The sequence below is a fragment of the Pelobates fuscus genome, chromosome 4, assembly GCF_036172605.1.
Source record: "Pelobates fuscus isolate aPelFus1 chromosome 4, aPelFus1.pri, whole genome shotgun sequence".
In the NCBI taxonomy this organism is placed as follows: domain Eukaryota; kingdom Metazoa; phylum Chordata; class Amphibia; order Anura; family Pelobatidae; genus Pelobates; species Pelobates fuscus.
Genome location: NC_086320.1, coordinates 366,766,343 through 366,791,626, shown reverse-complemented (window position 1 = coordinate 366,791,626; position 25,284 = coordinate 366,766,343). Strand labels below are relative to the sequence as shown.

At 40.0% G+C, this 25,284-nt stretch overlaps 1 protein-coding gene across 4 annotated transcripts in view; it reads left to right on the top strand.

Annotated features, from left to right (window-relative positions):
- Positions 1-25,284, top strand: part of DPP6 (dipeptidyl peptidase like 6) — a 1,023,075-nt gene that overhangs the window by 775,845 nt on the left and 221,946 nt on the right. For all 4 annotated transcript variants that reach the window (XM_063452684.1, XM_063452681.1, XM_063452683.1 and 1 more), the window contains exon 4: positions 786-880. In XM_063452684.1, coding sequence (XP_063308754.1) covers positions 786-880 — 95 coding nt within the window. The remainder of the gene's footprint in view (positions 1-785; positions 881-25,284) is intronic.

The window sequence follows — 25,284 nt, the reverse complement described above, 5'->3', positions numbered from 1 at the left end:
AGCTTCTAGAAACGAGACACTTGGATAAAACAGAAAAACAAAGCAGTTCAGGTCCCAAAAAGAAGGGACAAATTTGAATATGCGAATATAAGTTAAAGTATATCCCACCTGCCAAGGGAAGACACTATCATAAACAATCTTCAAATGGAAAACAATTTTACAAACTGGGGAAAGGAGCAAAGAGAGAAAACGAGAGAGAGAAATAATAATTATAAAAAAAGATATTCTCTCCTATCTGACATCTCATTGACCATTTCAGCAATACATCATCATTTCAAATAAAGTATGACATTGTTTTATTTTTAGGGATGCAATCTCAATCTTTATTATTCTTTTGTTAGATTACTCACTGTGTCGTAGGGTTGTCTGCAGTCGGTGTGGAGAAATGTGATGCATGATATATTATGACATTCTTTGCTCAATTAGTCTATGAAAATGCTTTATGATATCTGGAGATTGATGGACTGAATATCCCCAGCAGTGGTATGAATTATGGGTTTCATTAAAGTTACACTACAGTAACGTAGCACTTCATCGTTATGTAAAAGGGCTGAGTGGATGTGAATTGCAAACTTGTATACAGACATAACAATTTCAAAACCCCATCCATTAAACAACCTTATCGCATACAATCTGCCCACCATTCAAAGCAAAACCATATTGCTCTAATGTTGCAGTGAGCATGGTAGGTGATCATCGTGAACGTGCTTGTGTTGTATAGTATTTTAGATCTGAGAAAAGAACATACATTTCGCATTCATATATTTATTTCTTGTTTATTTTAGATAAAGAATTGATTTTTCGGACTGAAAAAGGGAATGTGGTAAAGCTAAACGTGGAACTGAATGAGTCAACGCTGCTGATAGAGAACAAGGTGTTTGTAAGTATTTTATACAGTGTTTTTTTTTATTTAATATAAATTGATACATTTTAGTGGATTAGAAGATACGATTTTCAGGTTCCCGGAGAGGTGTAATGATAAGAAAAAAATGTTTTTATACTTTAATGCATAACTATTACGGTTTTAAATGCAAAACAAAGAGGGTTATTTACAAAGCTTTGCAACAAATAATAATAACAAAGTATTTAACCAGAAAAAGTACATCCAGATTACTCTGGTTTACAAGTACATCCTGGGGATGTTACCTTAGCCCAACATCCAGGGGTTGTTGCTATTACCAGATTTACTGGTAATCACGTTATCTACCTTGGAAGGATGAAGGGCTATGACAACACTGCTGGGATTTAAACCTGCAACCCAAGGGTTCAGATCTAACTGATGTTGCATTAGCCCACTGAGCTATTTCACCAGTGTTCTATGTATTATTAGTTTCCAGAGTCTGGTGTGGGTTAGGAAAATATCCGATCTAGCTCTTCACAATCATTATTCTAGGATTTTCCAATTCAACACACTCACCTTTAAGGAATTTAGAGAATAGACGTGTTTGAGGAAAGTATAGCAACTCAGTTAATCTTCAGCACTATCTACTCTAGAATCTGTGAAATGACACTGAATCGTGGATAAATTGAGGACGTTCTGTCTGGTATCACAAGTATTAGAGGGATGTTCTTAACATGAGCAACCTAGAGGCTGTATAACAGCATTTCCTTCTACGGAAAACAGCATCATTAAATGAAAATGTAAACAAAAAAAGAATTAATAAATAAATAAAATAAACCATGGGCTCTAGAATCTAGGCTCTAGAGACCCAAAGAGTTGAAGGATTTTTTTACAGACCTCTTATTAACCAGAAGGAGCTGGGTTTAATGAACGTTCTGCATTAACTCATCATTTCTCTAATCCATTTGTTCTTGCATGATAGTTGAGCAAGGAGGGTGCAAGGTCAAAGCACCTTGCTACATTCTCCGTTCTATGGGCTGTTAGATGTTGCCTGCTAAGGTATCTAATGTTAGCCAACAGCATCTTATAAACTCATTTTTTTGTGGGGAAAGACTGAAGATTAACATATCGGATGATGGATGGAAATTAAGGGTTCAGAAAAGTCCAAAGGAGTCCTAATATCTAAGTTCATGAGAATAATATTGCTACCTCCACACAGATGGATTGAGGGAATGGGGGGAGGCTTTGTTTTTTAGGATTAAGGGGTGGGGGATTGTTCCGGACTATTCATGTATTAGGTGAAGAAGTACCACCGTCACAATTTACCACAATTATTTTTGAATTGAAATCTCCTGGTTGTTAGATGCCTTTTGGATTATGCTATTATTGCACGTCATTGACTTTAAGTTGCTTCATTTCTGTATAATCCTCACAAGTTATTATAGATACATGAAAAATTGAATTATAAAAGTTGCCATGAGTTTTCCATTATGTGTTATTTCATTTGGTTGCTTAGATGACTATTTCCTAAAAACTTTTTATATCAGCACTCTGATTTGCTCAGCTTTATCCAGAGATTTGGTTTAACGAGTTATGGCACCAACACTCTGCCAAGTGTGAATGATGCATCCAGGTAGATGCAAGCTATTTATTTGCATCCTTTGATTACTTTTCTTTGTACAGAAGATGAATTAGTATATTTAACACTGCTAACAGAGAGTGACCAGGCCTCTTTTTTTGAGTAATGAGTAAAATTACACACTAGATCATGGCTAAAGTGACAGACTGACAGTGGCTAAAGACTTCAGGCACAATAACCACTACAGTAAAAAAAAAAAAAAATTCCAAGTGAATTATGCTGTCTTGATTATATGCTGTTTATATCTTAGTGTTTGTGGTATTTTGGTGCCAGTGTTAAGCAACCTTCATCACTCCAGATGTTATGGACATCTCCCCTGATTATTTGCCATCATTATAGCTGTAAGAATAATTTGAGATGTAGTCCACAAGATCTGGAGTGGTGAAGATTACCTACCTCGGCACTAGAGTGTGCTGGTTATACCAAGCTCTGACCAATGCGTATTCCTAACTATCTAACTTTACAGCATAATTGTTTTTTTTCTACTGTTTATTAGGATTTCTAAAGATAAACCACTTTACATGAATTACTGACTATGACCTCAATTTAAAGGGACACTATAGTTACCAAAACAACTTTAGATCAATGAAGCAGTTTTGGTGTACAGATCATGCCCCTGCAGTATCACTGCTCAATTTTCTGCCATTTACGAGTTAAATCACTTTTTTTTATGCAGCCCTAGTCACACCTCCCTGCATGTGACTTGCACAGCCTTCCTAAACACTTCCTGTAAAGAGTCATCTAATGTTTACACTTTGTTTATTTCAAATCCGGTTTAATTTAGAATACCTTATCTCCTGTTCTGTTAATAGGCTCTGCAGGAGTCTCCTTTATGTTATTAAAGTTACATTTACAGAGCAGAATGCAAAAACGTTTAAAGTAAGTTGCATCTGATTGTAAATTAAACCATTTTGTTTTCATGCAGGCGGTGTCAGTCACAGCCAGGGGAGGTGTGGCTACGGTTGCATGAACAGAAACAAAAGTGATTTATCTCCTAAATGGCAGAGCATTGAGCAGTGAGACGGCAGGGGCATGATCTATACACCAAAACTACTTAATTAAGCTAAAGTTGATTTGGTGACTTTTGTGTCCCTTTAATTCATTTGAACCAGCATAAGAAGTAATTCAAATCTGTAAGAAAACTGTTTACATGATTTATTTACAAAAATCTCATAGACCTTAATTGTTAGTACTGTAGATAAATCTTTTGAAACCTTTTTATTTTTCTAACAGATTGGAATCAATTCTGATTCTGATTAAAACTGATTAAATTGGGGCTTTAATTTAAGTCATAGTCTAGTGGTCCATAGTAGAATATTATTAGTGTACCTCTGATTTATATATCAATATAGGTTTTGTTTTGTTTGTTTTTTTTGTAGTCAGCAATGACACCGCAACGACATCATGTTACATTAATATAATGAAAAATAAATACCATGTTACAGTGTCTCAATAAAAATCTAAAAGTTATTAAATAGCTATTGTATATGCAATATATATTTCGATATATACAGAAACCTAATGGTAAAATGCATTTATAGCGGTGAATGCAAACCTCAATTGAAGTTTACTTTGGTTGAAATAAAAACATAAAATGAGCATACAGCACATCAGAGTGATATAATGATTTTATTGAATTCTGCATCTGGTCATGAGGAGGGGATTAATTTAGCTGCTCGCCTCTAAATCTGAAAATTCTTCGATACATGGATTGTCTAAAAATCTATCTATTTCTTTTCTCTAAAATTCTTTATTCTTTTTGATACCAAGTAAATCCTTCTGGGATAAGTAACTACTCTTTCATATAATCCAGATTGCTAGGAACACCATCTTTGGTTTGCATTAAAGTTACACGTGACATACAACGTGATACTTAAATCTACCGAATATTTCAAAGGGAATGCTGATTTGCAATCCTAGCTTGGTAAATAAAAATGGACATTTCTACTCACATGAGAATACACAGTAATTATCTCTTTGCTGATTAACCTACACATTGTCACAGAGATATTTTCTCTCAAGCAGATTTCTGGAATAGTTGAGTTTAGTGACATTGAAAGAGAGCAGCCACAGAGCATACTGTTACACAACAGACCATTCACACACACACACACACACAAACATACGCACATACGCACATATATACAAACGTGCACACACGAAAAAGATTTCAGTACAGATCCATGTTGATATCAAGGTTTAACAAAGTCTCATGGTTTTTTTATGCTTTTTATAGAAGCATAAATGGTAGGTAGTCTATAAGTAGTGAGAGCGTTCTAATCACAAGTCTGCTATGCTTGTGAATATCAACGATACCAGTTAATAAGTACAACACCAATTTAAAATAATTTACCAGGATTGATCCTTGTAAAATAAATTCCTGAAACAATGGTTGACATACTTATTGGATCTTAGTGATTGCTCGTTTATTTGCATGCCATAAAGGACTTTGGATAGAAAATCATGCATCTCTACATTTATAAAACTTAGTGATAGCCCAAGATTGAAAAAATACAAATCAATGGCATGATTAAAAAGGTTCGACTTTGTCTACTGCAATAAATTGTGCTATTCTGTGTTTCAGACGCCCACGGTAACTTGGGATAACAAAACATCCTTGCTTTTAATATTGAAAAGTGTATCTACATGACTTAACCCCTTCAGGACGGAGTCAATAGTGCACGTTCTGATGAAAACAAAATGTAAACAAAAATTGAAATTTGCGCTATAGGTCTGTTCAAGCATAATTCACCTCTTTCATATTACGTGCACCCACACTTATTATATATTATTTTGTTCAGACGCAACAGGGCGTTAGCTACTCATGAACTATTCATATATGAAACATAATTTATTATGAATAAAATAAAAAAAACTGTGAGAAATAAAGATTTTTAAAGAAATTTGTAGTTCCACCTGACATTTTAGCTGTAAATGTCATAATACAGTTCGCTTTTACTGCAATAAAATGCACATATTTGTATTCAGCAAAGTCTCACGAGCACAACAGTACCCCCCATTAACAGATTTTACAGTGTTTTGGAAAGTTACAGGGTTAAATATAGCACATTCCATTTTTCATTTTTTTCAAATAAAAATGTGCCAAATTAGTAATGTTACCTTTGAGACTGTGTGGTAGCCCAGGAATGAGAATTACCCCCATGATGGCATACCATTTGCAAAAGTGCACAATCTAAGGTATTGCAAGTGGGGTATGTCCAGTCTTTTTTAGTAGCCACTTAGTCACAAACACTGGCCAAAGTTTTTTTGTGTGAAAAAAGCACAAAAGAATGCTAACTATACCGCCGCAATGGCTTTAAAGCCCATTATAATGGGGGCGGCATAGGACGCTGTAACGGCGTTAAGGGGTTAAGTCTAGAGTATTTAAAAAATTAAATACTAAAGAGGAAAACGAGTTAATTATGATGTGATTTTTTTTGTTTTAATTTATCTGAATGCAATAATAGCACATTGCACGGTAACTGTAATAAATAGAGAAGGGTAGAGCGTTAAATAACAATGAAGGGGGCATCATGGGAAATGATTCCATCATTGCATTCTGAAGATATAATAACCCACTCCAAAGCTCTCAGCTTGACGGAATTGCACTTGATATTTTGCGGAGATGTAGTCTGGCTTTCGAAAAAAAATCCCAACTCACATCGACACATTTAAAGTCGAGTTGTCTATTTGGAGGTGAAATATTTAAACAAATAATTTTGCTGTGTGAAGAACCCAGGTGGGGCATTTACAATATTTACATTTTCTTTTATTATCTCTTGTGTATTGACATAAAACCTCAACAAAGCGGTCATTACAAAAATAAGATATAAGAAATAGGCAATGTAGAAATACAGGTTTGCACATTTCAGAGAACTGTGAACACTTAAAATTTCAATTCCTATCGTCAAGCGTTCCACTAACAAGGGACTTGGATGATACAAGTTGAAAGAGAAGTGACAATAAAAAATAATACAACATAATCGCTTTCTCTACACTGATTTCACAGAAATATATACATAATCCTGGGTTTATCACTAAGCAGGGGATACATTCATAACCAGGTTGTAACCTGCAGAATCGGATCTTTCAACACAACTATTTTTTTAAAATTTTGTACAAATCTCTCTTGTTTTTCATTGCCTCCGATTAGTAACAGCCAACTAATCATCCCGGTAGTTTCGGAACCCATAGCTTTCCTTAAAAAAAAAGCTTTATGAGGTCTACCTAAAGTCCTATTGAACTTATGCAACCTGTCATCATCCTCAATCTCAGGAGAACCGTGATCGAACAAAGACACAAGGATGCCTCACATTCTTGGATAGGCTCCAGAATGTTCAGTGATGTATGTCTTGTGCCATCTCAGCTCAGTGATCTCACACAATACCCCGTCAATGCAACACACAGCAAAGTCCCCTATTTCAGGATAAAGGTGGACATACCACCCACTTTACTAAGGGTTTACTTTAATCTGCCAAGTATTTGTTGCACCCTATAAGTGGCCACCACTTGCAGTAGAAGTAACAGTAATTATTTTGAATTGAAGCAAAACATTTATTAATTTAAGTTCCTAGGAAATTCTAATCAATTGAAATCAATTATATTCCATATCGCTTGAGAAAAAACAGCTCCAGGCAAACGTTCCTATAAGGATTTGTCAAATACACAGAACTGTCAACTTGGAACATGGTTTTTATTGTAGAGTGCCTGTATAGTGTTGATAATTTTTGATTAGAGAAGAATCGACTAACAGTTTTTTAAAAAGAATTAAGAAGAAATTGATAAGCCATATCTCCAGTTGGGTGACCAGCACTCGTATTTAGTTTTAAACTGCTTGAAAATGGTTTAATGTTGAATAGAGGGACAGTGGCAGGGGACTATCCCTAGTAGTAGGGGACTATTGGCACTATAGCCAATTCAGTGTGATGCCTAATTGTCCCTTTGAATTAGGCAATAATTATTTAAGTGCTTCACTGCAATGCGTCAAATGTTTCTCCCAATGGAACCGAAAGAGCTCAGTTGAATAATATTTTTAATAGACACATGATCATGAATAAACCCAGGTCTGGAACTAGATTGACTGCCATTTCTTTCTCAGTAACAGTAATTATTTTGAATGGAAGCACAACATCCATTAATTGAAGTTCCTAGGAAATTCTAATCAATTTAAATCAATTATATACTATATCGCTTGAGAAAAAACATTCCGACGTAAAGACTTTTACTTGGTTTGAAGAATTATTCAATTTCACAGACATTTATATAAACTAAAGACTTCACTAACGTAACGCAGAGGAAAGAATTTAAAATTGGACACATAAACATTCTTAGTATGATTTGTATCTACCAATTAATAAAACTCCTTATGTTTCCTCGGATTTTTTAAAAATAAAGGTTCATTTTTTTTCAAGCAAATCTCGTTAAGATGACACCGTGGCATACAGAGTTCCCAGGCAACACAATGTCAGCTGTTTTAATCCTGCCTGTCGTTCACTATTGGAGGGAAACTCTGCAGGGAGATAATGAGCCTTTTTAATGACAGATTGGCGAGCAATACATTTTAAAAGACAATTGGGAATGCTCTCAATAGTATTACTTACATTTTTAGCTTTGTAAAGCAGTGGTAGCCAACAAATAGCTCTCCAACTCTTGTAGAAATTGATGTCCCATGATGCTTTGCTGAACATTACTGCCTACAGGGACCCTAGTTCATCGAATAGCTGTATATCACCTGGTTAGAGCAATAGAAAAGCAAATTGCAATTACTGTTATTTCAGTATCGCCAACATATTCCGCAGTGTTGTACAATAGTTAAAACAAGATGAGCAATTCAATGTGGCACTTTTAGGGCATTCCAGAAGGATGGGGCAGGCTTGAGATACCACAACCTGACCACCAGGGCTTGCAATGTTCCACTTTCCTTGCAAAAGGTAAGTAGAAGGAAGAGTTTTTTTTTTATTTTTTTATTAAGACCATATGCACACACTATGCCCCTTATACCTACACTACATCACCTATACACACACACACTCTCTACAGCCCCTACTCACACCCACTACAGCCCCAATCCACACATATTACATCACAAGCACAACACAACTGACACTCACCTATTTACACAACACATCACACCACAATTAGCTCACTCTAATCACACATAATCCCACAAGCAGCTCCAAACACATGCACAATACACTTTTCTGGCCCTTTTATCCTCTGGTATCCCACTGATGGAGATACCAAAGTCAAGTCACAAGCAAACACAGTGCAAGCATGTCATTAAATTTGTTTGTGCTGCGCAGAACAAATACAGGGCCTTTTCTCATGCAAGAGCTCTACTGCAGGGCTCGGCCCGGATACCACATTGAGTCAACAAGCTCACTCATGCTCACTTTAAGGGGGGGGGGGGTCGTGCTTTTTATTAGCGATGACACAACATCCCCTGTGTCTCTGACTCCTTTCAACTGGGCCGCTGTGATTAAAAAAGGCCCGGGTTATATTTTTTTTCCCCAGTCTGGTTCCAACACTCGGTACTTCACATAAGCAGAACGGGCTTGTGTATCTTTCTAAATGCTACTTAAGTCAAAAGCAAATGCATAAAGCTAGAGTTAATGGTAAAATATAAAAATGCATCAACTCACAGCGCAATGCACATTTTCCTATAGTCACAGTAAACACAGAATCCCACAGCCAAAGAGGGGAACGTACATTCGAGGAGCTCTATAACACCATGTATAGACCCAATCGCCTTCTCTTTGAAGTGCAACATTGTTACTTTCTCCAGAGCACTTACATTTCACATGATAGCGAACACAGTTAGAGTTATAGCTACAGCCTGTTCCAAGGAAGTGCTTTTAATAATTTTTGCTATTGGATTCCGGGAATAATCTTGAGAAGAAGCTGCCAAATGTTCAATGCAGAGCTATGGACCTCGGCGATCAATAGCCACATTCATTTTTGTAACAGTATACTATGCAAGGCTGACATTTTCCACGGCTCCCTAAGGGTAGTCGCTGATGTATCACATTGTGCAATACAGCATTGTATCATGTTTTCTGCCTGTTGAAGTAAATCAAAGCAATTTTTTTTTTCTTGCAACACGGCTGTAATTTACATTTTTATAAATATATTTTTTTTAATTTTTATACAGTGCCAACACATTCTGCGACACAATACAGAACATTACAGAGCAGGGTTCCAAACACCTTGCATGCAGTGATAGATAACTAATCAGTCAGGACTAAGACGCAGCTGGTAAAAGCGAGTCAGTTAGTCTTTTCGTTGCATTTTGGGTTAAAAAATAACAAATTCTGTAAATATTCTACAGGTAAACATGGCAGGTCTTAGTGAATGATCAGATGTTGGAGATAAAAGAAAGACAGGATTTGCATAGTTATGTTATAAAATAGCATATGTTGAATAATATTGACGTCTATCTAAGTGAACCTAAAACACATCAATTCCCACTGTTGATACAGAAGACATGCTTTTTAAGTGTGCTCCAAAAAGATAAAGATCCCTATTGATTCCAAAAAGGTCCCTCTAGGATTAACCCTTTTTTTTATAAACATAGCAGTTTCAGAGAAACTGCTATGTTTATACTGAGGGTTAATCCAGCCTCCAAAACCTCTAGTGGCTGTCTCATTGACAGCCGCTAGAGGCGCTTGCGTGCTTCTCACTGTGAAAATCACAGTGAGAGCACGCAAGCGTCCATAGGAAAGCGACCGGCTGAATGCGAGCGTGGCTCCTGTCGCGCATGCGCATTCAGCCGATGACGTCGCAAGGAAGAAGGAGAGGAGGAGTAGAGCTCCCCGCACGGCGCTGGAGAAAGAGGTAAGTTTAACCCCTTCCTCCCCCCAGAGCCCGGTGGGAGTGGGTCCCTGAGGGTGGGGGCACCCTCAGGGCACTCTAGTGCCAGGAAAACGAGTATGTTTTCCTGGCACTAGAGTGGTCCTTTAATGTAGTGGTTCTGGCCAGTCTATTAGTCCCTGCAGGCATTTTGCTGTAAACATTTTTCAGAGAAAGAGGCAGAGTTTACATTAATGCCTAGGAACACCTCAGATGGGCACTAGAGGTGCTTTCTGGTGATGCTGAAATTTCACCATAGAGATGCATGCATTTAATGCATCTCTATGAGGAGATGCTGATTGGCCAGGGTGGTGTTTGGCTCTGCCCCAGTCCACCTCCTTAGCTGAGATCATCAGAATTGAGGATGTCAGCCAATCCAATGCTTTCCTATAGATCATCAGAATTGAGGATGTCAGCCAATCCAATGCTTTCCTATAGGAAAGCATTGGATTGGCTGAGATCATCAATTCTGAGGATGTCAGCCAAGGAATCAGATTGGGGGTGGAGCCAGCACCAGTGGACCCACTAGGTGCTGGTAATAAGGTAAGTTTTCTACTTATTTAAGGGTGCCAGGAGGGCTAACATGTCTTTTAGCACAACAGGGTCAGGAATACACATATTATATTCTATGCTTTGATATTCTGGTTTTCCAAAACAGCATCAGTTTTTTTTTAAAGTTGTTAAAGGGTCACCCAAAGCACCATAGCTACTGCTGGAGTGCTTTAGTGTTCATGGTGCTGGGAATGCCCAGGCTCCTTCCCAGAGTAATTTGTCAAATGATTTAAGAAGTTTTGACAATTTACTGGGTGCCCCTCTTGGGGGCTCTTTCACCAGATTATCCTGCAAGAAAATCACCTTAAGTTAAGTAAGGTCATACAGGGCTGCTCTCATTGGCAGAGAAACTTATGTCACCATAACCACTGCAAAGGGATTTAATGGCTAAGGTGCTTCAAGTATTCCATTAATGAACAGGTTAGCCAGACAGATATTTGTATATACCCTATATATTTTAATGTTATCATATCCCGTCTAACATGTATTTTTCTAAAGTGATTCGATTCAGGTATCGTAGATTTTTTATGTTACTAAAGTTTTGAAATCCCTTCATTAATTTTGTACCCAGAACTTTTTCAAATTCCATCATATGCTTCTTTAGGTTGAGTTGGATCTAACTTTGAGGCAGTTTGCTTTGAAATGTTGACAAAAAAAAAAAGTTCCTTCTATACGTTTGCTATTAATTTGGCTCGCTCAATGTTCAGATGATGTGCTTTTCTCTTTAAAGGAACACCAAGTCATGTTCGGCATGGCAGATGTGCTTTACTGTAACTAGTGAAATACCACATTGGATGAATTTAGGAACAGGCAGTTAGCGGTACAAGTTAATAGACAGTTCGAAAGATCTAGGGAGTACAGCAGCTGGTGCTATTCAATTTCAAGACATGTCCCATTGGCATAAATAAGAATTTGATTTCTTTTCATTGTGACTAATATGTGACATCAACTCTGCAGTTCGGGATATTACCAGGAAAAGACTAGTTTATTTAGGTTATATTTCCCTTGTTTATACACAAGCAAGTTATAATAAATCTTCTAAGCATGTATAGCTTGGAGGAAAGACGAGACAGGGGGGGTATGATAGAAACATTTAAATACATAAAGGCAATCAACACTGTAAAGGAGGAGACTATATTTAAAAGAAGAAAAACTACCACAACAAGAGGACATAGTCTTAAATTAGAGGGGCAAAGGTTTAAAAATAATATCAGGAAGTATTACTTTACTGAGAGGGTAGTGGATGCATGGAATAGCCTTCCAGCTGAAGTGGTAGAGGTTAACACAGTGAAGGAGTTTAAGCATGCGTGGGATAGGCATAAGGCTATCCTAACTATAAGATAAGGCCAGAGACTAATGAAAGTATTTAGAAAACTGGGCAGACTAGATGGGCCGAATGGTTCTTATCTGCCGTCACATTCTATGTTTCTATGTTTCTATTAATTTTTTTATATTATATATTATATTGTAGATTACTAAAACAAAATAACAAAAATACAAATTAGTCATTAAAATCTTTTTTTTTTAATTAAGTTAAAAAATAATATATTGTAACATTTTTCCCTCCATAATAAAAACTTTAAAAAATACCAAATGACAATATAACAAAAACAGCCCGATAAAACTACAAATAATTTAGCTTGTAGTGAATAATACAAACGTATACAAGATTACCCAGTTTCTAAAACGGACTCTGTATGTTGTGAATTGATTAAAATCGCTTCATCATAGTGACCATCTCATGCCATTGGGTTTACATAACAGAAATTAGATGTCGTAAAGTATATATTTCAGGCTAATTAACACAAGTGGGTCACTTGACCTGTCTTGTACTGTATATCGTACAATTGGTAAAATATTTATGTGAAAGCTAAAAAAAACTAACCAAGATTGGCTTTTTACTTTGTGTGCTGTGTTTTATAGTATTTCACATTTATTAAATCTTGCAATAATTGTTAAATGTCATTACAGCCCCTTGTGATATGACTATCTATGCATGTCGAGTATCTAGGAATGTGCCAACGCTTGAATTTACGTGTTACGTGTCAGGTGTGAAATATTCTGTTTATGCAAATGTATCAATGTTCTTTATATTAATTTAGACAGATATTTAGCATACAATGCATTCAGCTAAATAAGGTACAGAATAATAGTGTTCTGGTCTTTCAAGAAGAAAGGTAGATCCCATTATACCAAGACATAAATGGTTTGTCATTGTTCAATCGGGGCCTAAGGGACTCTTAGAGCCCCATCCATCATATAGAACCTAACCCGTAAGTCCCAACTGAAGCATCTTTTATCATAATTAAAAACAGCTTGACCCCCTCTCTTTCTGAATGCCCCTTTGCTTGCCTGATGCCCCCTAAGTACACACCTCTAGCACTTGTTTATACTTTATCCATATTTGCAATATGTGCAATTATGTTGGCCTTTAGTAAACATTTCGTGTCTAATTCCCCCAGAAAGTGAAAATGTCAGAAATGATTTCCGTAAAAAGTGCCTTAAGGAAAGTGTATTGCCCATCCATCATATAGAACCCAGTGCAGGCCAGTGCAACATTTATCACAATGCTATTTGTTACATAGCAAGTTGCTCTCCTCCGGGAAAAGTTTAGATATTGTCACCCTTGCTCCTTTCTCATTCTTTGTTGCCAGACTTTCTTCGGTGCAGTTATTTCCTAGCAAGCGGGAATTCTATTTTTGAAGATTTTTCTATTTTGGTTTAATAGCTTAGGTTGAGTTTGCTCAGTACTAGGAATGAAAGAGGAACCTCTCATTTAAACCCAGCAAGAAGGAACTCCAAGTGATCAAGGGAACTGACCATATTACATGTTGTATCCACTCAAAACAAGGCTCAATATTCAAATCCTGGAAGCGGCAGAGCCAATTAACATTAATGCACATTAATTAAATATGTTCTGAAAGATAAAAAAACATATCTTATAATTTGTAATCTTTTTTACCATCTGAGCCCCTAACCCTCCGTTATTTACATTTCATTACCATGTCCATGCCGAGATCTTACAATTCTATCCATTATAGCTGTAGATAATCTGAGTCAGGTGCAGCTCTGACACAATGCCAGGAACACAGCAGCTCACATTGGAAGAAACACAGCAGCTCACACTGGAGGGAACATGGCAGCTCACACTGGGGGGCACACGGCAGCTCACACTGGGGGGCACACAGCAGCTCACACTGGAGGGAACACAACAGCTCACACTGAGGGGAACACAGCAGCTCCCACTGGGAGGAACACAGCAGCTCACACTGGGGGAACACAGCAGCTCCCACTGGAGGGAAAACAGCAGCTCACACTTGAGGGAACACAGCAGCTCACACTGGAGGGAACACAGCAGCTCACACTGGGTGAACACAGGAGCTCACACTGGGAGAAACACAGGAGCTCACACTGGGAGAAACACAGCAGCTCACACTGGGAGGAACACAGCAGCTCACACTGGAGGGAACACAGCAGCTCACACTGGGAGGAACACAGCAGCTCACACTGGAGGGAACACAGCAGCTCACACTGGGAGGAACACAGCAGCTCACACTGGGAGGAACACAGCAGCTCACACTGGAGGGAACACAGCAGCTCACACTGGGGGGAACACAGCAGCTCACACTTGGAGGAACACAGCAGCTCACACTTGGAGGAACACAACAGCTCACACTGGGGGGAACACAGCAGCTCACACTGGGGGAACACAGCAGCTCACACTGGGGGAACACATCAGCTCACACTGGGGGGAACACAGGAGCTCACACTGGGTTAACACAGGAGCTCACACTGGGTGAACACAGGAGCTCACACTGGGAGGAACACAGCAGCTCACACTGGGAGGAACACAGCAGCTCACACTGGGAGGAACACAGCAGCTCACACTGGGAGGAACACAGCAGCTCACACTGGGGGAACACAGCAGCTCACACTGGGGGAACACAGCAGCTCACACTGGGGGGAACACAGGAGCTCACACTGGGTGAACACAGGAGCTCACACTGGGAGGAACACAGCAGCTCACACTGGGAGGGAACACAGCAGCTCACACTGGGAGGAACACAGCAGCTCACACTGGGGGGAACACAGCAGCTCACACTGGGGGGAACACAGCAGCTCACACTGGGGGAACTCAGCAGCTCACACTGGGGGGAACACAGCAGCTCACACTGGGGGGAACACAGCAGCTCCCACTGGAGGGAACACAGCAGCTCCCACTGGAGGGAACACAGCAGCTCACACTGGGGGAACACAGCAGCTCACACTGGGGGGAACACAGCAGCTCACACTGGGGGGAACACAGCAGCTCACACTGGGGGGAGCACAGCAGCTCACACTGGGGGAACACAGCAGCTCACACTGGGGGGAACACAGCAGCTCACACTAGAGGGGGCACAGCAACTCACACTGGGGGAACACAGCAGCTCCCACTGGGGGGAACACAGCAATTCACACTGAAGGGAACATTGCAGCTCACACTGGGGGGAACACAGCAGCTCACACTGGGGGGAACACAGCAGCTCACACTGGGGGGAACACAGCAGCTCACAGTATAGGGGGCACAGCAACTCACACTGGGGGAACACTGCAGCTCCCACTGGAGGGAACACAGCAGCTCACACTATAGGGGGCACAGCAACTCACACTGGAGGGAACACAGCAGTTCACACTGAAGGGAACATTGCAGCTCACACTAGGCGGAACACTGCAGCTCCGTTCGGCTACACAGAAAATATTGTGTGGTGCGTTCTAACTTAACTGGTTAGGAATCAGTTAATGTATTTTTTTTTTTTTTTATCTGCCTTCAAAGCCCGTGCTTTTAAAGTGAATCCCTTTCATGTGTTTTTAATTCATTATGGTGCTTCAAGAATCAAGGAGATCTTTCAAGGACGGCGCTGACTTAATGTTTGTTGTCTCAGTCTTTAGACACCATTTAGTGCCACCCGAGCTTTTGTTAATAGCTCAAACATCATAATTCTTCTGCAGAATGTATATCAAGGCCTGATAAGCCTCTAGCAAAGCAGGAAGTATTGCCTGACAAAACAAGTGTATATATCTTCAGTTGTCTTTCTTTCAGGACATTGTGTCGATTTGCCTAGCATTATATTTAAAAGCTCATTCCTTACTTACATTGTCATGTGATATATAGCGATGATACAGACACTATGAGCTCTGGTGAAAGTGGGTGATCTGTTTATTTTTTTTCCTGTCGATTTCCACAAGGAGCCTGAACCCACCTCTGCTCCAGGGTATTTCCTCTGAATACAGGAGTTATATTGTATTCTGTCATCGAATCTTGGGATAAGAGACTGTAGTATTAAATCTCAAACTCTTACTTTATGGCCTCCTCCAGAGGTACAGTTCTGGTCCGTGACAGAAATAAACATTGGAAAATAAGAACTGCTTAAAGATGTACAACCTAATTTATTTAGCTCTAGTGCGTATCATACATATTGTCATCACTGGGGAATAACTAAATTAATGACATCTTCCTAAGGCACATATATTACCATTCGTTATCCATGTTCTAAGAATATAATGTAAAACATGTAAGATGCATGCCTTATGGGCTAGAGATTGTGGTAAAGTCTGCATACATGTGTATGTTAACAAAAATAATAATGTGGAGATAAAATGGGAGAGGTATGCTCAGAAGGGGGTAGAGCAAATATAAGATAAGCATGTTAAAAAGGTAATTATTTTATTTACTTTTATTATTTTATTATTTTTCAATGAGCTTCCTAATTTGTTTTAGTATTTTTGGATAAAGTTTTAAAAAAAATGTCAACATATAATTTTTGTTTGTTTTTAAATTACACCATACATAAATATATATTAATATATATAAAAAAAAAAAATATTTGCAAAATGAAAATATTTTTAAATAATATGAAATAATTTTAAAAGTTTATCCAAAAATATAAAAGCATTTAAAAAGTTTATCCAACGACATTAAATGGGCCTTCTACCCATGTGTGTGTTGAAATGATTGGGTGAAGCGCAACAGCTGTTTTCTTGATTATACCAACATGAGTCTGTATGTACTCGGAATTCCAATGGAGAGCTAAGGGACCAATGGGCTTAGCTGAGCCACTTCCTGGTTGATGATAACTCACTGTAGAAATTTCAAACCATGTGTTTTCTTGCACCAAATGTAGGAAGTTCAGAGTTGAGCATGCTTTTTTCCTTTGTTTTATTTTATTTGTTAACATGTTTTAAAGGACCACTATAGGCACCCAGACCACTTTAGCTTAATGAAGTGGTCTGGGTGCCAGGTTCACCTAGGATTAACCCTTTCTGCTGTAAACATAGCTATGTTTACTTTAGGGTTGATCCAGCCTCTAGTGGCTGTCTCATTGACAGCCGCTAGAGGCTCTTCCGCGCTTCTCACTGTGATTTTCACAGTGAGAAGACGCTGCCGTCCATAGGAAAGCATTCTCAATGGACTATGGACTGACTGAATGCGCGTGCGGCTCTTGCACATTCAGCCGATGATGGGGAAAGGAGGAGGAGAGCTCTCAGCACTGAGGGAGCCCGGTGCTGGAGAAAGGTAAGTATTTAACCCCTTCCTCTCCATCCAGCCCGGCAGGAGTGGGACCCTGAGGGTGGGGGCACCCTCAGGGCACTATAGTGCCAGGAAAATGAGTATGTTTTCCTGGCACTATAGTGGTCCTTTAATACATTATCTATACCATAAATTGGAAGCCTTAATATAGAAGGTAGAGTGCATGTTCTGAAGAAGCCTCTTGTGTTTTTTGTGTTGTATTATATCAAAAATATAATATACTCAATTTCTACTAGCAGTGATATTTATATAGGTTTTGCCAGTGCACCCATAAGTATTATCTTAGATATGTATATCTATCGATCAGGAATACATTTACATGAAGCAAGATCAATCATCAATGTTTTGTATAATACAATCTATGATAAAATACCTTCAGGAAGTAAAGTCAAGTAACTTTCTATGTCACTTAAGAGCAAATGTGTAAGACATTAATCTTTTTCTATTGCAGTATTATTTGAAGTGACTTATCTGTGGGAGTAATTGGCCGATCTATATTTCCCCTCACCAAATAGTCTATTTTATCCGGCCTACTTTATTGTGTTGTATAAGAAGGGTGGATACACCTATTAACTGATATGGTACAAAATGCGTTATTATACGAAGTGTTATGTGTCAGAGACCTACTTGTGTACTGAAGTGTCAGTTGAATATAAGACAACATCTAATTAAAGTGCATGTCAAAATGAAAGGTGAGGGGTGGTTCTAAGAGAGACAAGATGGCTCCCTACACACAGGGATTCTAGATCAATAAATTGCTCAAATGGAAAAAATGGACAGTTATAAGTGCTATAATACCTGACACTTTGACATACACCAGCATATATTTCATGGTAAAATGAGCTCTTTACTTAAAAAAAGGGGTCTCTGACACTTCAAACTTTAAGTATGACTACTGAAAGGTATTTGCGTCAAACATAAGTCAGACATTGATTTTAATAGCTATGTAACCCTACGTAAAGGATCCTCTAGACATCATGCCAATGCAATTTATATTTTCAAGCAAATCAAAGGATTTTTAAAAATATAAAAATATTACTATAAGTGACAATAGTGGATAAGAAAACCAAATACATTGTGTCAAATGGAAGAGATATTGGAGAAATATGTCTCGCCCTACTATTAAGTACAGTCCTAATAATGAAGTATGCTTGTACTCAATTTGGTAGAAACAATGCAGAATTCAGTAAAAAGGAAGACGCCCGCAAAAGCTGTAGAGAGCAATTTCTTTACTCGATTAACTATTGCAAGGATGGTAAATGTTTTAAATGGTCTCTACGTACAGTATTAAAAATCCATAAAAGAAATAAAGGCTCCAGTAAAATCAAAAGGGACATTTTAGATGGACATTGTTATAGGCAAGCCCTCTTCTGTAATAAGGTGATGATTGTGATGTAGCTCACAGTAAGTGAATATTAAAAGGCGTTTCTATAAAACATAATATATATATTTATTGTAATAGAAAATTCAAAAACACAAACATTACACACAGATGCTCTTCTAACATTAACACTCATATTCTTCTCACAAAGAAACCTGCATATTGAAAATAGTATTTAAATATTAAATAATTTAGACTATAGATACATTCTGGATTTATTGTTCTATCCTTAAAACTGCACAACAGCCCTGGAAACAAAATATAAAAAGAAAAAGAAAAAAAGCTCAAATATTAAACTGAACCCATGTTGACTTTTCAGTTGCTAGAAGCTCTGAAAACTAATCCAGGTCAATTAAATATGCACACTCTAATCTTTAATTAAATAATGCAGATTTTGAATGAAGCTTTCTTTTTTTCATAAGAAACATTTGTCCTCCATTTTTGCTGAAATAAGGAGACAATTTACCTCCTTTATTTGGGCCATTAAACATTCCAGATTGCCTTGTGACGTCCTGGACTGGCCCAAGAATATGGGAGGTTTTGGATTACCTAACGTAGAAGTCTACCAAAAAGCTTGCTTTCTGTCCTGGATATACGAATGGTAAAACCCAATCTCCATGAAACAGTGGGTCCACATCGAAGTGACTATGTTCCAAGCTGTAACGAATTCATCCGCTTATGGTAATGTGTTTAATGGTATTTACCGTCCTGACAGGAATAGTTGTGCCTATCTACAGTTGTGCGCCCGGATACCTGATAAACCCAGCAAGTCTAGGGACGCCGGCCACTGCGGATCTATGCCGCCTTATAGCCCCATGACCACTCACGTTGAGGATGACGTAGGCGTGCGTGTGATGTCATGCGCACGCACGTTTTGGGGCCAAAGGCCGATTACAGCCAATCGGAATAACAGGAGGGTTATTTAAACTTATTTTTACATTCTCTCATTGCCCTGTCATGCTTTCTGCCTAATGGTAATCTGAGAGTGCGTTCCTGATCTTGATTTTTTTGGCATTTGACTTTGGCTTTGTTATGACTTCCCTGATTTCTGGTATCCTTGACTTTTGGGTTTTTCTCATCGCTGTGTCTGATTCTCTGTCTCTGACCTCGGCAAGTATTCTGACTATTCTTGGATACGTTAAGTCCGGCCATTCTAAGGTCCGGTTAGACATTATCTTTAGTCCTAGGTGTGATACAGTTCTGTGTGCTGGATCAATTAGTAATCCTGACACAAGCCTCCATTCACACCATTCCTTGGCATAAATCAAGGTAGGCCTTCTTACAAACCCAACATAGCACACACCCGACCATAGGGACCAGGGCCGGCCTTAGGGGTGTGCGAGCTGTGCGGCCGCACAGGGCGCCATGGCAACAGGGGCGCCGGGCGGCCGACACAGCTCGCACTCAGTCACTCACAGGCCGGCCCGAGTCATGTGAGCAAGTCAAGTGCATTGTGCTGTGCACTTGACTTGCAAATTATGAAGAGAACAGCGGCCTGGAGAGAGAGGAGGTCAGGAGCATGGAGGAAGAGCATGCTCCGCCTCCACAGTCATTCGCGGAAGGATCCGCACAGTGTGAGGGAGGAGGTCAGTGCTGGTATCAAGGTCGGCAGACACTGTCAGGAGGGTCCAGGGAGCAGCAAGATTTAATGTGAGTCTGATTATTCTTGTTGTAACTATTGTTTTTCTTTTATTAAATAGATTGTTGTTTTTGTGTGTGGGGGGTTTGCAGAACAGGAGCAGAGGTTTTCAGGCTGGGATTTTGGGGAAGGGGTTTTGTAGAAGGGGAGGGGTTTTGGTTTAGGGAGGAGCAGAGGTTTTATAGAAGGGGTTAGGGTTTTCGTGTAGGGAAGGGGTTTTGTAGAAGAGGGGGCAGGCATTTTTTGGTGAAGTGGCAGGGGAAAGGATTTTGTGGAGGGGGCATGGGTTTTGTTGAAGGGGGAGCAGGGGGTTTGTAGAGGGAACAGGAGCTTAGTATAAGGGGAGCAGGGGCTTAGTATAAGGGGGGCAGGAGTTTAGTATAAGGGGGCAGGGGTTTAGTATAAGGGGGGCAGGGGTTTAGTATAAGGGGGCAGGGGTTTAGTATAAGGGGGGCAGGGGTTTAGTATAAGGGGGCAGGGGTTTAGTATAAAGTGGGCAGGGGTTTAGTATAAGGGGGCAGGGGTTTAGTAGAAGGGGAGCAGGGGTTTAGTAGAAGGGGAGCAGAGGTTTATGTAGAATGAGTACAGGACTTTTGTAGAGGGTGGCAGTGGTTTTGGTGGAGGGGGAAGGTTTTAGTGATATTATGTGTACATTGCTGTATAGTTGATATATATAATGATAGCATGTGTTTTGTTAAGGGGGGAGAAAAAACTTTGTAGAAGGGTGGGCAGGGGTTGTATTAAAGGGAGAGCAGGGGTTTTGTAGATGGGGCAGGTGTTTTGTAAAAAGGAGGGCAGGGTTTTTGTAGAAAGGGAGGTGGGGGTTTTGTGGAAGGGTTTTGTAGTAGGCGGAACAGGGCTATTGTAGAAGGGGCATGGGTTTTGCTGAAGGGGGGGGGCGCCATATGTTGGGTTCGCACAGGGCGTCTGATCACCTAAGGCCGGCCCTGATAGGGACAACATTAAAATGTTGGCAGGGGATACGCCAACTGACATCGCTCTCCCAACACCCTTCACCGCTGTACCCTCTGACTCTGAATACACTTTTTAAGGCATGTCCCCCACTGCCTACAGCTTATTTCACAGCTCTCACAACCTCACTCTAGGAACTGTTCATCAGTTTGCTCCAATTCTTAACTCAAACCGACACACCCTCTACCTTACAAACGTTTAGATACTGACAACTTCTTCACTTTCTTAACTCTATGCCAAACCTGCTAACTGCCACTCGAATACACTAGGCATTTCAGAACCACTGCACACACCAGAATCTCTTCAATAAGCAACTCTCGACCTTCAGCGCACTACTACACCAAGACAGTGCAGGTAACCCACAATCATATACTCGAGCTTGGTCAAAAGACCTCAATATAGACATGTCCAAACAGGAAGGGTCGGACGCGTTTAGACAACTTCACAGATCCTCTTTTAGCACCAATATACAGGAAGGTAACTTCAAACAAATAGCGAAATGGCACTACTCCCCCGCACACATTCATTCTTTCTAACAACCCCAGACCAGTGCTGGAGATGCCAACAACTATGAGGCACATTAGCTCACATGTCCCAGGGGCTTAGCTGGAGCATTTGGCACCCAAGGTGGGTTCTATATTTGGCACCTCCCCTCCCCCCCAACTTTAAAAAACACCCAAAAATGTTTTAATGTATTTAGCACTGAGCAGTGTTTGTGTGTAGCATGTTTTTGTATGGAGTATGAGTGAGTGAATGTACGGGTGTGTTTGCATGTATTGGCAACTGAATGCAGGCATATCTTTTTCTGTAGTGTGTTTTTTTTTAATATGGTGGTGTGTTTTTATGTAGTGTTGACATTTGGATGCAGGGTTGTAATGTAGGCAAAATGCTTAGACGTATGCACACATACACATAAACTCACATATACACACACTGGCACACATACAGCTACACAGACACATAGGTACACACATGCACAAAGAAAAGTCCTGTGCTCACTCCCATCACTCCTAGGCGGCAGTAACGACCACAGTACACATCAGCTACTACATATAGTAAAAATCAAAGTAAAAAGTTACCTGCGCTCTCTCCTTAATCCTTATGTATATTTAAACAAATGGAGGTAATTTATTTACACCAATTGCCACTGAAGGGAATGCGTAAAGAGTAACTGAATGACCTCTATTTGTTTAAATATACATAGGGATTAAGGAGAGAGCGCAGGTAACTTTTTTTTTGTTTTCACTATATGTATTAGCTGATGTGTACTGTGGTCGTTGCAGTCGCCCAGGAGTGATGGGAGTGAGTGCAGGACTTTTCTTTGTGTATTTGTATTCACTTTTTGTATCACACAGCCTGGTTACAATGCTGCCGCCCATCCCATGTGTTCCCTATTAAGGGTTAATAAGTATATAGGGATGTATATAAAAAATACCCCTTTCTGTCTCATTAGAGATATCTTTTCCAGAAGCTCAAGGAAGCAAGGTGAAGGGTCAGACTAGGACCCGTCTAGGGGGGTCTGCCGTGACGTTGGCAGGCGGGCATTCCCTCCAGTGACCATTGGAGTAACTAAATGACCTCCATTTGTTTAAATATACATAGGGATTAAAGAGAGAGTGTAGGTAACTTGTTTTCTTTGTTTTTTTCTTTATATATATGTATATACACCTTCATTCTGCCCCCTCTGCCCCTTCTCACCTCCCCCGGTTGGCAACGACAGTGGACATGTTACACAGAGTATACCCTGCTACAAGGGACTGCATGACCACGTTATAATGCTCCTCACAAACAATTGAGAAATATCCGAATTACCTGAGCATTATGATGCTTTCCAATCTATAGGATAACTAATCAATAACTAATCATCAAGGGTGGGGCTGGCGTAATAAATGCCTTTAGACCAGCCTTCCCCAAACTCCGGCCATCCAGATGTTGCTGAACTACAACTCCCATGATTCTATGAATTAAATAGAGAGGCTGAGAATCATGGGAGTTGTAGTTCAGCAACATCTGAAGGGCCGGAGTTTGGGGAAGCCTGCTTTAGACTATGCCCAAACATATCGGTGAACAGACACCCGGTATAATTTGCAGTCACCTAGGATAAGTAACTCCCATCCACCCTTGAAACTGGTGAAATCCCACCCATCGAGGGTTTTGGTTATGCAGGCTCTGCCTTACTTCGACATGTACTACTGACATATACCCCGTGTATAACGGTTCTTATACTTCTGTACTTTTGTACTTTCATGCATATGTTGTATTCGGAACGAACATTTGTCCATTGTATTCACTTATATCTATTTAAATATATAGACCCCGATACATTTTTGTAAATATTTTCAAACATCTTCAGAAAAAATGCAAAATGATGCGTATTTTGAAAAAAAAACAACAATCAACAAATATAAACTGTGACAGACCCCCTTTGGGAGTGACAGATACCATCTCGGAGAATTGCCGTTGTATTTGGATTATTGTGGATTTCGGGTACTTGTGGATCCGTACGGTACTCGCCGCCACGTGGAAAGAACAATGGGTCGCGGCCATTTTGACCGCATGAACTAATCACAAACTTTCCACACGACGAACTTCAACCTTACCGGTAACGTACGCCCATACTGGTCAACAGATCCAAAGTACCGAAATAGAGACACCGGATCCAAGAGAGAGTTTTTGTTTATGTTATATGGTTCCTGAGTAAATGGTGCAAACGTGTATCTAGCGAACGGCCCAACCGATCTAGGGGATTTTCACGTATATTGTTCCCTTAGATCTCCGTTCCCTAATACACGTAGCACATTGCATTTTCGTTATATATTGTGTGTGTTATTAAACCTGTAATATTTGTGAAATATTCTGCTCGGTACAGTGGGAGTGACTCCCACTGTAAATGTATTATCTCCTCCGGATACGGGGAGGAGTTGTTGTACGGCATAAAAGCCAGAGTTGCAGAATAAACATTATTCCTACTTTGACCCTCAACACAGAGTCTCGTCTCGTGCTTGGAGGGGATGACTATTACTTGGATGTCGTAATTATGGGGAACCTGTTATGCTTTAGCTGACTTCGTGCTTGGGGGAAAGGACACCTTCTCAGCGGCGTAAACCCCTACTACACCGGGGTGCCGCTACAATTGGTGGCAGCGGCGGGATCGTTCTTTCACCCCAGAAGGACAGCTACCGAGAGCAATCAGGATGGAGGCCTACTACGGAAGGTTGAAACGATCTACCCTAAAAGACTTGTTGGAGAGCCGTGGTCGTTCGGCTAGCAACAAAAAGAAACGAGACATTTTGGCAGAATTGGTCTCATTGGACTTAGCTGAACTGGGTGTCGAACCAAACCCAGAACCGGAGATCGCATTGGTCCGAACCCCAGAAGACGAACGATTCGACCACGAGGTGAGGGTAAGGCTGGCTCACTACGGACCAAACCCCTCACCTAGGATCGTGACTCAAGTAATTGCGGCGGTCGATGCCAACCGGCGCCAGACTTCAACCAGCGCCAGTCCAATTGCTGGGACTTTTCAAACTCCCGAGGAAAAGAGGAAAGTACACTTTGCCGCTTTTAAAAATTTCGTAGAAACAGAGGGGGAGATTGACCAATACTTAGCGGATTTTGAGCGTCAATGTGCCTTACATAAAGTACCCTGGGTTAAAATTTTGTCTGGCAAATTATCCGGACGAGCCAGTGATGCTTTCCGGGCGATCCCGGACCATGAGGTGGGAAATTATCGATTGGTCAAGGAAGCTCTATTGTCCCGATATGCGGTAACCCCCGAAGCATATCGGAGACGCTTCCGGGAATCCCGAACGCAAACCGGTGACTCCTACACCGAATGGGCCTG